The following is a 14,189-nucleotide window of genomic DNA, read 5'->3' on the forward strand; positions in this document are numbered from 1 at the left end:
AGATTCAAGACTTCTATTTAAATGTGATTGTATTTATCCCTAATGAACAAGTCTGCAGCGACTGTGGTGAGGAAAAACTCCATTAGATGGAAGAGGAAGAAACCTTGAGAGGAACCAGACTCAAATACAACCTCATCCTCATTTGGGTGACACTGGAGAGTGTAATTATAAATATACAGTCTGACATTGAATTCCTATGCTGACCTTCTCTAACATCAGTGTCTGATTTCACTCACGCTCTTGTGCCTGAATAAATACAAATCCAAGTGGAAAGCCTTTACAGAAGAGTGGAACTTACAGAAAAGGGGAGGGTCAGATGTCCACAAACCTTTAGTCATACATATATATATATATATTGCGTACTTTTCATGCCAAATGCAACTTGGGTTTCGCCAGAAAGCTCCGTTAGAATGTTAAAACACCACAGAACCCAGTTCTATTCAAAGATCTAGCAATTTCTAGAGAACTCCAGTCATTCACAGATAAAACTTCCAGATAGTGTGTTAACATAAAGGTGGCATTTATCTGTAAATTTGCTACCAATTTCTTAAGATTGCCACAGTTTAATGAGGAGATGAGATTTGTTGCCTTTTCTAATTATCCTATTTGTCCACTGAGGCAAAACACGCTTGGGTTTTCTACCAGCAAGGTTCATTTCCATCTCTTAATTATTACACAAACACTGGATATGGACATCTCGTGCCATTGTTTTTGTCTCATTTCTTTTAATCATTCTTTAATCTTCTTCATACTGATATCACTAATTGAATTTCTCTTCTGTAGAACCTCATGCTTATGCTCCATTGAAACAAAGTCATGGCTGCCTGACCATGTAAGAGTTACTAAACATTTAATTGACCGTTAAAACAGTATAATAGAAATTGCTGGTTAATTCAGTATTTGAATAAAATAGTTGAATTAATTGACTTTAATTAAATGTTTTCCAACCATCCCCCCCCCCAGGGTGCCAATAATTTTTAGATCTAGCTCTGTAGTAGTCAGTGCGCCTAATAATTAAGACCCTGTAGATATTTAGTCAAAATTAAATTCAAATTTTATTGGTCACATTAACATACATGTCTAGGAAATTTATTATAGTTTTATATATATATATATATATATATATATAACACACACACACACACACACACACACACACACACACACACACGTATATATACATATATGTATGTATGTCAATATTATAGAGGAAAGTTTGGATTTAAAATGAATTCAAATAAAATACAGTAAAATAAATAATATAAGATAAGAGATAAAATAGAGTAATGGAAAATAAAATTAATTTTGAAGAATTGACCAGTGGAAGATTAACAGAAGAAAATATATTACAAAAAAAAAATTCTGCATGACTGATGTCACTAAAATGAATAACTATTATGAATAAAGTGCATATGTGTAACTGTATGCAGTTTTTAATGCAGAAATACTCTGATGTGGATTAGTTTTATACAGTGTTATGTGAGTGCATAAGTAAGGTGTGTGTGTGTGTGTGTGTGTGTGTGTTTTGTTGTTGTTGTGAGTATGCAGTGGAACTGTGTAAAGTTTCTGAGTAAGCGAACACACCCACTGATTTTTTTTGCTGATAACTGAATATAGCACTGTCATCTCCCGAGCTTGTTTATCTCACCCACACAACAGTTGCTTAACGACATTTTACTGTACGTTTCACCGTTTGTTTACTGCTAAATACCCTAAATGTCCTCTGTGCAGTCAAACTGTGGGAAAGTTTGTAGCGTGTTAAGTGTTACCTTATCTGCGATGCTGTGATTCTCTCCATCTGTGGGAAAGTTCACAATTCAAAGTAAAATTAGTTCAGTTTTTTATGGTAAGTTTAACACTTTTATCTTTTGGGGTTTTTTTTGCTTTTCATTTGATTGACTCATGAAAATAAATTGTCTATTAAAACATTTTGTACAGAATTATATTCATGTATTCACTTCTGCTCAACACAATTCACGTGAATTTCTCTTCAAAAATATTGAAAAAAATGTCAGAATTTTGTCTGTTTATTATATTTAGATGCATAAAGCATAATTTAAAGGGTGATTATAGCTGTCCTTTGTGTCTGTTTTATTCACAGAGAGAAAAAAACAAAAACAACAATAATCTGTTTCCCGTCTATGGTTTTGTGTGGTAAAGTTAAAGATAAATAGCACTTCCTACAATCCTGGGTTTACTTTACAGCTAAGTAAAAAATAAAACTTACAGAAAAGGTGTAACCAATCAGGGACAACGTGATGAGAAGAAGCCCAACTAATTGAAGCTGAGTTAATGTTAAAACCCCAACACTGCCAAGTTGCTCGACAGACAGACAGACAGACAAGCAGACAGACAGACAATTAATCCCCACTTGGGAAATAGCTATACAAGACAAAGGATAAAAGATATAGAAATAAAGTCAATACAAAAATTTACACTTTAAAAAATTATGCAAAATATACACAAAAAAACCTATATTTATTTACAAAATGTACCCAGTACTGTATATAATCAGATGCAGATTAGGTATGAATTGTCCTTCAGGCTGTAATTGAATGAGTGTGATTATCTAGTTCAGTAAAAAACTAAAAAGGTCAAAGGTGCCTCTGCACATGATGGATGCTTTATATAGACATAAATGTTAGTTACTCTGGATTAAGGCATCTGCCAAATCCTGTAAGATTCGTTTCTATTACAAGCAATTTGCAAAAAAACCAAACAATAACAAGCATTTTAATCAAGAAAGACACTTCATACAACTGATCAGTTTCTAGCTACGTTTAATGGTGTTGAATGTCTGAAAATCAAGTTACTTATTGTTTTTATTGCTTTTATAGTTGATCAGTAGTCATTTTACAATACTGATAAACCAGATCAGATCTGCATCACCTGAACTGTGCTATAAAAGCTTTTAACACTTCACGAGAGATCTTTTAGTAATGCATCATGTGTTCAATTCTATACTAAATTCTACACTACCTAGTGTCCTGTTTTAGCATACAAAAATAAAATTGAAATTGAAATAGAAAAAATGGACTGACTTTTTATTTCTGTGAAACTTGAATTTGGAGGAGAATGTAAAATTTAAAAATATGTATTTTTTTTCTAAATAACACTTCTTTTTATAAAGAAGAAAAAGAAAAAGCAGAAGAAGAAGAAGAGGAAGAGGAAAGAGGCCTATTCGTTTTATCTTTAATGTGTAGTATGTAGTGTTTTTTGATTTATTCACGTTTCTGTGTATTGTTTAAAAAAATTAAAGACAATTGTTTTTAAGCAAATAAAAAAAAATATTTTTTAGCAAACTTTATAATAATAAAATGACAGCTATTCATCTTTAAACATTACATCATAAGTAGATAATACACTGAATAATAATCAGATAACACACTGAAACTGAATTATGAATTTATTTATGTATTTATTTATTTTGGTTGAAATCTACATGCTGAAATGTAGGTACAAAGTCCCTGATAGTGATTTCTGTTTGACTCTGTGATGTGGGTCATTACCCTGGTTCAAGGGCGTAAGTTTGATTTTGACATTGGTGGGAACATAATTTATTTGACATTGGTGGAGACAACATTAGGTGGGGACAACATAGCGAGAAAGACAAAGCCAATCAAACAGCGACGTGGGTTAGAGAGCAGGACTCAAAAAAGGCAAAGGCCAATCCTTTTAGAGAGGTGAGTTACAGAGGCGGGATTCATTGCAGGGGGTAAATCTGTTAACCGTTTGTGTACAAAAAACATCCAATAAAAAGGCTTTTTATTTTTTTGCGTTAGCTGTCCTAACGCACTGGAAGACTAATTGTATATTCGCAAAGCACTGACAAATGTAAAGTATGAGTAAAAGCAAATGCTACTATGTAAAAGTAATACAAAAAAATGTATTATTATCTGTGTATTCAGTGTATTGTCTAATCTGTGAATTTTGTTATCTATCCCATACTAGTAGAATTGGATAGTCCACAACCTTAAGCTCGACCAATATACACACAACCAAGCTGAAGATTCAGATGTCACATTTGCCCCCACCCCAAAAAAACATTGAAAATACAACTTCACCCTGAGAAAAATTCAGATGTCATTCACTAGAAGTAAGAAAAGACAGATTTTGCCTGTCACTCCATACTCTGACTTCTTATTCTTTAGTCTCTCTCTCGTTCTCTATCCTGATTGGCTGTCGGCTTTTACCTGACACTCCACACACTGACTTCTTTTGTGCCTACCATTGGGCTGTATTGCTTTGATATGTCCATTCCAATCTAACACCCCTGACACTGGAAACATCTGAGAGTGTGAAAGTCATGAGAGACTGCCTGAGGCTCCAGGTAAAAGAAGAGCTCTGAGATGCATTCTTTTGAAACACTCACATTAATATTCCTGATGAACTGACCTGTCATCTATATTCTCGTCTTATGCATATTGTTCCTGGAACAGGCTCTGGATCCAGCATGAACCTGCCCAGGATATAGTGCTTACTGAAACTGAGAGAGTGTATAACTTCTGCTATAAACAGAATGCCATGCAGTTCAGACAGGTTCACAATATTCTCACATGTTAAATGGAGAAATGTGTAAGGATACTACTTATAAAACACACTTCAATGCATATGTGCATATTTGTGAAATGAAAAATAATCACTTTTACATACACACTAAAAGCAAGACAGCAAAATTCACAAACACAGACAAAAAAAGATAATTTAATAGAAAAAAACAAGCTGTACATGTACATATACACAAAATATGTGTGTAACAGCTTGTACCACGTCCTTTAGTGTTGTGTGGAAAGTAAGCTGTTTTGTTCATGCGTAAACCATTATCGGTGGGTGAATCAAGGAATTTGTTGAAAGCCACAGTTAAACAAGAAAGCTGACTAAACAGTAAGAAAGTGTTCATCAGACACGCTTACAACTTTTTCATGTGGTGGTTTGTAAAGGATTAAATAGTCTATGGCTGCTACAAACTAAGGAGAAGTTTCGAAGCTTATCCAATATATGATAAGGTCAATTTAACAAACCCCAGTCACCAAATCCAAATTGGCACAACACCATAAACATGTCTGTGCTGAATAATAATATTCTCAGCATGACAGTAATAAAAATGCCATTAATTCAATTCAATTTAATTAAATTTATTTGTATAGCACTTTTAACAATTCCCATTGTCTCAAAGCAGCTTTACAGAAGTATGGAAACAGAAGAGACGGAAAAAAAATACATATAATAATAAGTATTCATAAATAAATGAATATATACAATTAAAGTTTAAAATGAATTTAAAAATATTAACTTAAAATTTCAATTACTATATATCGATCCCTATCCCTATTGAGCAAGCCGGAGGCGACGGCGGCAAAGAAAAACTCCCTGAGAGGACATGAGGAAGAAACCTTGAGAGGAACCAGACTCAGAAGGGAACCATCCTCATTTGGGTGACACTGGACAGAAAATAATGTAAATATAAATAATGTCCTTTCTACCACAGTTTATAAGTGCAACCGAGAGCTCCTGAGGAACTAATGTGTCATTGCAAACTCTCACAGTTCAGCACAGACCTGATTGCTGATAAAGACCAGACCATACAGCTGACTGACACAACATCACTAAACAGGTAAAAAGATGGAGAAGCACCTCAGTTTTTGTTTCTCTCATCAAACAATATGGAAAATCATGCTAAAATCCACAATCTTAAATGTCACACTCCGTTCCCTTGTAATCTTGGGAAAAAAACAGCACATACTGACCATTTTCCGAGTTTCCCAGTCTCTTGAATATATTTGTTTCCATATACCACAGGAAACAAATTCATTAATAGTAAATACTGTAGAATGAATTTGACAAAGTGTTGGAACCATTCCTCAAAGAAGCTGGTCTATGTCGACATGATTGCATCGGATAATTGCTGCTAACTACCTGTTCTATTGCTCATGCGTTGTGCCATGCTGTGTTATCATGCTGGAAGAAGCCACTAGAAGAATCGGGGCCTAAAAGTGATACACACAGTCAGCCATGATGCTTAGATCAGCTGTGACGTGCAAACATAACTTGATCCATGTTAAGATAACGAATGCCAAGAAAACATTGCCTTAACAAACTCATGTTGCAGATGAAATCTAGATTTATCAGAATAGGAAATCCTCAGCTGTCCAGGTTCAGTGAGCCTGTGGCTGCTCTAAGCTCAGATCCTTGTAGATCCTTGCATTGTGTTCTGACCTGCTTTTCTGCTTTTACAAACCACGGTTGTAAAGAGCGACTATTATGTCATCCTCTGCTTAGTTTATTAAGATTTATTATTCATTTATTGAGGTTGAGTGATTGCATAACAAGTAACCATAAAAAACCTTACAAAAATATGTGCACTTAAAATATAATAATTTGTTTGCTCAATGTTCAAACTGTTCCTTTTTTCATTCTCTTTGAATTCTGAACACATGAATTTTAAGCAAACTGAAAGCACAATTAAATATTGTAAATGCTCATTGCAGTTCTTTGATACTTTGATGTTCCAGATCTCCAAATCTGTCAAAGCTACAACACTTATTTTACAAATATATTGAATAGATTTTTCCAGTATATCAAAGTATACAGTATTTCACAGTATATTTCTAATATCCACACTTTACACTAAAGTCTTTCCTCCACTGTCTAGCAGCGGGAATCATAAGAAGTCACTTTATATCATATTTGGTGTTAGAATTGTAGTCAGGAATTTGAGTTAATAGTTTGCTATTATGATATCAATAAACAGGCGTTACAGATACAGAGTCGGTATAATTTTAATTGTAGGTAGGTGAAGAAGTCAGTAAGTTAGATCTTGACTATGTGTACAGTATGACATCAAAAAGGTTTATTACAATTACATAATAATAATAATAAATATAGCTGCAAGCAGCGATACCGGGGTCAAGCCGATCAGATGCGCTCAGAACATGTCGCTGATGAACCATACCAAGTTTCATAGCGATATGGCATTGTATTGGTAAAATACTGAACTTAACGTGAAAATTCAAAATGTGTGTGTGTAAGTGTGTGTAGGTGTGAGTGTGTGTGTAAGTGTGAGTGTGTGTGTGAGTGTGTGTGTAAGTGTGAGTGTGTGAGTGTGTGTGTAAGTGTGTGAGTGTGTGTGTAAGTGTGAGTGTGAGTAAGTGTGCGAGTGTGAGTGTGTGTAAGTGTGAGTGTGTGCGAGTTTGAGTGAGTGTGTAACTGTGAGTGAGTGTATGTGAGTGTGAGTGTGCGAGTGAGTATGTGAGTGTGCGAGTGTGAGTAAGTGTGTGTGTGTAAATGTGTGTGTAAGTGTGTGTGTGTCCCTCATAAAGACCTTTCTGATTCTGGTTCTGATTCTGATTTTGCAAGAATTTTGCCTCTAGGCCTTACGATTCAGCACAAAATTGGATTTTTGGACTGTTGGTGGCGCTAGAGGGTTTGAGCTAGACACACCAAAGTTGCTACAGTAACTTCTAAGACTGGCCTCTACATGTGTGCCAAATTTCATAACTTTCCTACGTACGGTTCTATGGGCTGCCATTGACTTCAATGACGGACGGAATAATAATAATAATAATAAGAAGAAGAAGAAGAAGAAGAAGAAAACTAACGATAACAATATGTGTCTACGCCCCTTCGGGGCTTGACCCCTAATAAAATAAGAATAAGAATAAGAATAAGAATAAGAATAAGAATGAATGAATGAATGAATGAATGAATAAATAAATAAATAAATAAATAAATAGATAGATAGATAGATAGATAGATAAATAAATAAATAAATAAACAGAAGAGAGAGAAAAAAGAAATAAATATATAAGAAGAAGAAGAAAGAAGAAGGATAAAAAAATAAATAAATGAATATATACAATTAGAGTTTGAAATTAATTTAAAAAAGATTAAGTTAAAATTTAAAATACTATATATCTATCCCTGTCACTAATGAGCAAGCCGGAGGCGATGGCGGCAAGGAAAAACTCCCTGAGAGGACATAAGGAAGAAACCTTGAGAGGAACCAGGCACAGAAGGGAACCCATCCTCATTTGGGTGACACTGGACAGAAAATAATGTAAATGTCCTTTCTACAACAGTTTATAATAATAATGCTAACAGAAAGGTTTTGTGCATCTATACAGTGCTTTACGGTAACCACTGAGCATTATTCTCTTGGTACACTGTGGAAGCTGACACTTTTTTTTTTTTATTAATTAACAGTAACATCTTTTATTTTCGATGGGAAAAATATTTTTTATCCTTTAATTTACAGTAATGTATAATATGTAAATGACCAGATAGCGTATTGGCTCCAATAAATGCTGATAGCTAGATATTATTAGAAACGTGTGCGTGTGTGTGTGCGCGTGCGTGTGCACACGGTGTTTTACGGTAACCACCAAAGGGGCTGGTGTGACAAGCTGCCGGTCCCCCGGTTCAGTTAAAATGTAGCCACTACGGAAGTTCAGGCGCACTTTCTTATTAATGACGGTAAGTGACGATTTTTTTCTCCAAATAGAATTTAATTCAGTGCATATTTATGTAAATTCAGTATAGGCCTAAGAAACATTTCTATAAGGTTCTATATAATATCCCTATGTAATAAAAGGTATATTCGTGGCAAGGTGTCTTAGACATCAGGTCACTGGGATTAATTTAATGAGAAATTAATGAGAAAATAAAATATTCTGTAAGAAAACTGAACAGTTCAGGAGACATCTGTAGATTAAAGGCCGTTTGTATAATATAACAGTGTTTGTGTAAGATGTGTTTTGTAATGTTGTTGTCGGTGGTTATTAATAAGCCCAGCTGTGTGCAGGTTACTCTTTAATAATACATCCCTGTTCACCTTTACTCTGCAGCACTCATGGCGTCTCTGGACTATGAGGAAGTCACTGCGTTTCTGGGGGAATGGGGACCGTTTCAGCTCAGCACCTTCCTCCTGCTCAGCCTCAGCATTGTGCCAAACGGATATACCGGGATGGCCATGGTGTTTCTCGCCGACACGCCGGAATTCCACTGCAGGTCACCGAACGTGAACACGAGTCAGGCGGAGGTTAACACCGGAGGTGCGCGCGACACCACCAACGGCTGCGTGAACAACAGCACCGAGCCGTGCGCGAGTGGCTGGGAGTACAGCACCGAGCGCTACCACGACACTATAGTGACTGAGGTAATAAGCACTGAGTTATTTTTACTACTTATTCATTTTACTATTAGTGTATGTATGTATGTATGTGTGTGTGTGTGTGTGTATGTATGTATGTATATATATATATATATATATATATATATATATATATATATATATATATAGTGTGTGTACATGTACACACATATAGGCCTACATATTATAATATATAATATATTATATAATATATTATATATATTTTATTATACAATTTATCACGATATCCAAAAGATATCATATATAAATCATGTATAAAATCGTATATAAAGCATTTTCCTGCAATATCGTGGATATCATTTAATTATTTTTTTTTTTTTTACCCTTATAAACCTAGGACTAAATTATTATTAAAACATATCCAGACTCTTTAGATGCTCTATAAAGACTTAAATTTTTTTCCCTAAATATCAGGCACTATATATATATATATATATATATATATATATATATATATATATGTATATACTTGTATATACGCTATACATACATAGAAATGCGCTGGGTAAAAAGACTTTTCGTAATGACACATTTATTTTATGACTCTTTTCAGAATGTCACATTCATTACATAAAGGTCCATAAAGCTCTTTAGCTTCACTGGTTTTTTTATTATATAGTATTGTGGATATTATTTTAACCCTTCAAAGCAAAAATTATTATTAAACATAACCAGATGCTTTTTTCTTTAAATGGCTTAAAATTTCATGTTGCAGGATTTTTCACGTTTTTCTAAACACCATGTACTACAATAAAAGAAATGTGTAGGAATACCATAAGTTAAAAGGTTTGACATTATGTTTAAAAACAAAATACGTGTTTGTAATGTAAGGTAAAGTTGAAAAATCTCATTTTATCTCAAAATATAGCAATATTCTTTACATTTACTAAATTGTTACAGTTTAAGTCTGTTACATGATGGAGCTAAAACGTGTTTTAACCTGGTTTTGCATTGCACCTCTGGGGTTGATTCTTGCCTCCACCTTGTGTGAGGAGTGCGCATATATTCCCAGTGCTTCAGGAGTTTCCTCTGGGTACTCCAGATTTCGCCCACATGTGATACTAGTGTGTGTGAACTGCTGTGTGAGGTCAATGGTCAGTAGACACAGCAACTTTTCAGGAATATATAAATGAAGAATATTTCATTATTGTTGTTATTAACTTTTATATTTATAATAATGTTAATCATTTTAAAAACGTTATTCATCCGTAATGAGCATGCCAAAGGAAAAAGTGGCAAGGAAAATCTCCCTGTGATTTTCATTGCTTTCTTCCCAGAATTCCCTGGGATATAGTCTCCAGGATTCCCAAGAGCAGTAAAAAAAAAGTGGTACAGAAAATGGATTAATGTAGGGATGGATATTGATTTATGAATATTGAGGGATGGATATTCTAGCATATGTGTATGCAGGTACACTCTATTTTAATATCCATTAACAGTTCATATATATTATGGTCAATGATTTATGACTTTCTATTACTATTATTCCTTCTCCTCCTCCTATTCCCCTCCTCCTCCTCCTCCTCCTCCTCCTCCTACTACTACTACTAATAATAGCAATAATATGACTAATTTATGATATTACTTGTAAAATTAATGTCAGTCATTTTTAGTAATTATTGATTATCAGTATAATAATAATTATTATTTAAAATAATTATAATCCTAATCAGATCTGTGCTGAGCTATCGGGTCTGTGCTGAGCTCGGAGTCTGCGATGACCCATTAGTTCCTCAGGAGCTCTCGGTTGCACTATTATAAACTGTTGTAGAAAGGACATTATTTACATTTACACTATTTACTGTAGAGTGTCATCCAAATGAGGATGGGTTCCCTTCTGAGCCTGGTTCCTCTCAAGGTTTCTTCCTCATATCATCTCAGGGAGTTTTTTCTTGCCACCATCACCTGCGGCTTGCTCATTAGGGATAGATATATAGTATTTTAAATTTAAGTTAATCTTTTTATTAAATTAATATTAAACTTTTATTGTATATATTATTATATATTTATTTTTATTTATTTGTTATCTTTCTTCTTCTTCTTCTTCTTATTATTATATATGTATTTCCTTTTTTCTCTCTTCTGTTTCCATACTTCTGTAAAGCTGCTTTGAGATAATGGGAGATTGTTAAAAGCGCTATACAAATAAATTTAATTTAATTGAATGATCTTTAATCTAATTAATAATTATTTTTAAAAATAGAATTTATTTTATAACTCATAATGAATATATTGTGAAATATAGTTACTTGATTTATCATGTAATGTGTTGAATCTCACACAACAAAATCCCTATTGTGTAATTAGATTTATTTTTTTGTGTGTGAAAAGTCCAGGTCTAAAAAGCTCAACTAGCTTCTTCAATAAAAAAATTACGCAATATCTGGTACATACTTGTAATTTTTAATATTTGAATTGTTGCTTTCTACTCTTCTTTTTAGGAAAAAAAAAAATTTGTGTTGATAAGTTTAAAAAGCCCTGCATTAAACATGTGCACACTTTCAGGACCTGATGAATCTGCAAGACCAAAAAGTTTGATTGTGGCCTGATCTAACCACAACACCCAAATTCTGTTGTAGTTCTAAACACGCTCTATAAAGTTCATGGGCTGTATTTTGTGAGATGCTACCAGCAAGAGCATCATTGCAACACATCTAAGCTGTTATGAAAGTGGAGTTATTTTGAAATTTGACAACCATAAGAATCAGCTGAACCGTGCAGTCTTTCATTTCCCTCTTTCCCCATCCTCCTCACTGTGTTTATGGTTCAGATTTCCAGGGAAATGTTTTATAGTTGTAATTGTGCTTAATGGTATTATAAACTGCTTATATAGTTTAGAATTTTTCCCCTGATTTTTTTTCAAAAGGTCAGCACCCATCACTATTTTTTCCATGCAAATGGATGACAAGATATTCCATGTGTGCCGCAAACTAATATTTATAAACCATGGAAACGTTTTTCAGGAAATACATTATTTACATAATACATATTGACAACACTATTTTTGTTTAAAATAGTTTTCAACACTATGTTTAAAATGAGATATATAACAAGATTAGTAGTTCTAATGATAAAAAAGTAGTTTTGTTAAGAATGGTTGTTTTGTTATAACAAAGATTATTTATATATATATATATATAAATATATATATATATATATATATATATATATACTTATTGTCCGATGTAAGAAATAAAATGTAAGAAAATAAAACAATGACGGTGAAGATCTTAATGTAGAACAAGAAGTTTATTCCAACGTAGCAGTGACAAAATACAGTACATGAAGTACTTTGGGTTCATCAGAGTCAGTAAAACAAAGGACAAATCATGCTCAAGCATTTTATACTGTTTTCCCTTGTTTAATGTCTTTCTAGTGACTTTGTGCGATGCAAGAAATGCTTTCAGTGCATTGGCAAATTTTCCTTTTTTGTTCTTGGGCATTTTAGGATAATTTTCAAACTTGGAATTAGCCCACTCGTACAGTTTCTCTATTCCATCAAACATTCCCTGAGAACCATGCTTAGCGATGTACTTAACAATCAGCTGTTCCATTTTTACAAACTCAAAACTTTTCTTAAATCTTATACACATTTTCTGTGACTATAGACTCTCTAGTTAACAGTTAGTCTATTTATTCACAGCTCCAGTACTTCAGACGCAAATAAACCAATCAGCCACAATACGTCTGGCTTTTGAACTCAAAGGTCTCACTAGTTCGGACACAACTCGTTCGGTTCAGCTACAGTAACAAACAATAACACTCACAAACAATAACACTCACACACAATAACACTCACAAACACTCACAAACAAACAGTTTAAAACAACACTGTCACAGTATGTCGGACAAAACCACAGTCTTCTTAGCCACAGCACGTTGGACTTAAAACATACAGCAAGTTTCAGTTACTTTGGAAACCTGTCAACTTAAGCACTTTGCTTCTGTTACTTTAGAAACAACAACTCAAATACAACTCTGTCACCACACTGCGTTGGGATAATTCAGTTTCGTTAGAATCTTAAACAGAAATGTACAGAATAGGCTTAACAATAACTCCTCCTGCTTATGATCAATAAACTATACTCTATGTTCTATTCTACCCAAAAACCTTTCTTTGCTACATTTTTTAACCAATGGGGTTCCCTGAATCAAAAACAGCATAAAAGAAGGAAAATCTGCTTTTCTTACCTCTCCCCGCTTTTTTTTTGGAAATCCCTCCTGGCTGGCTCACCAATTTAAGAAATAAAATGATCTTAATGAAGAACAAGAAGTTTATTCCAACGTAGCAGTGACAAAATACATGAAGTACTTTGGGTTCATCAGTCAGTAAGAACCCTGGACAAATCATGCTCAAGCATTTTATACTGTTTGTAGTTTAAACGAGGTTCCGCTTTGAATGTGTATTGAGCATAAGAACTAAGTGTTTCCCCAAATCGCTGGGATACACATTGTTGTCTAGCCGGATGTCTTTAAATGGTAATCATGGTCACGTATACAATTTGTTAGTGGTGGTCCTTTATGTCCTGCTGCCGCTCCCATACTAATAATTTAATCAAGTTTATTCATTTAGAGTTCCGATTTGTATCTTGGAGTGGAATCTGGGTGCATACAATCTGTAATTTATTACACTGAGTGTAAAATTTCTATTAGTTTGTATAATGTTTATTTTATTCGGCTGTTTTAGAAAGGTGCCAACAATTCTGGATAGTGATGAATATTGTAAAGTCTCAATATAGTTTTTAATCAAAATATAGGACATGACTAAAAGTTTATGGAAGCCTGATATATGTGACTCCCAAAAATTTGAAAGCAAAGAGTTGTGTAGAAAGTCTTTCTCTTCACTGGAACTATGAGGCTAAAACCTGTTCCAGCATGAGAATGCACAAAGCAAGCTCCATGTAGACATGGTTTGCCAAAGCAAGGTAAAATCCTAGTCACAATCCAAGATGGCAGCCTAGACAGTCCATTGTTTTGTGTTAGTATATGTGATCTGAATTTTTTATGTTTTTATGCAAGA

At 33.9% G+C, this 14,189-nt stretch overlaps 1 protein-coding gene across 1 annotated transcript in view; it reads left to right on the forward strand.

Annotated features, from left to right (window-relative positions):
* The first annotated feature begins 8,359 nt into the window (after positions 1 to 8,359).
* The window catches only part of slc22a21 (solute carrier family 22 member 21), a 32,830-nt gene continuing 27,000 nt past the window's right edge, over positions 8,360 to 14,189 (forward strand). The window contains exons 1-2 of the mRNA XM_060887204.1: positions 8,360 to 8,472; positions 8,844 to 9,154. Of these exons, the coding sequence (XP_060743187.1) occupies positions 8,849 to 9,154 (306 nt within the window). The 5' untranslated portion in view covers positions 8,360 to 8,472; positions 8,844 to 8,848. The remainder of the gene's footprint in view (positions 8,473 to 8,843; positions 9,155 to 14,189) is intronic.

Source organism: Tachysurus vachellii, chromosome 14 (genome assembly GCF_030014155.1).
Source record: "Tachysurus vachellii isolate PV-2020 chromosome 14, HZAU_Pvac_v1, whole genome shotgun sequence".
Taxonomy (NCBI): Eukaryota; Metazoa; Chordata; class Actinopteri; order Siluriformes; family Bagridae; genus Tachysurus; species Tachysurus vachellii.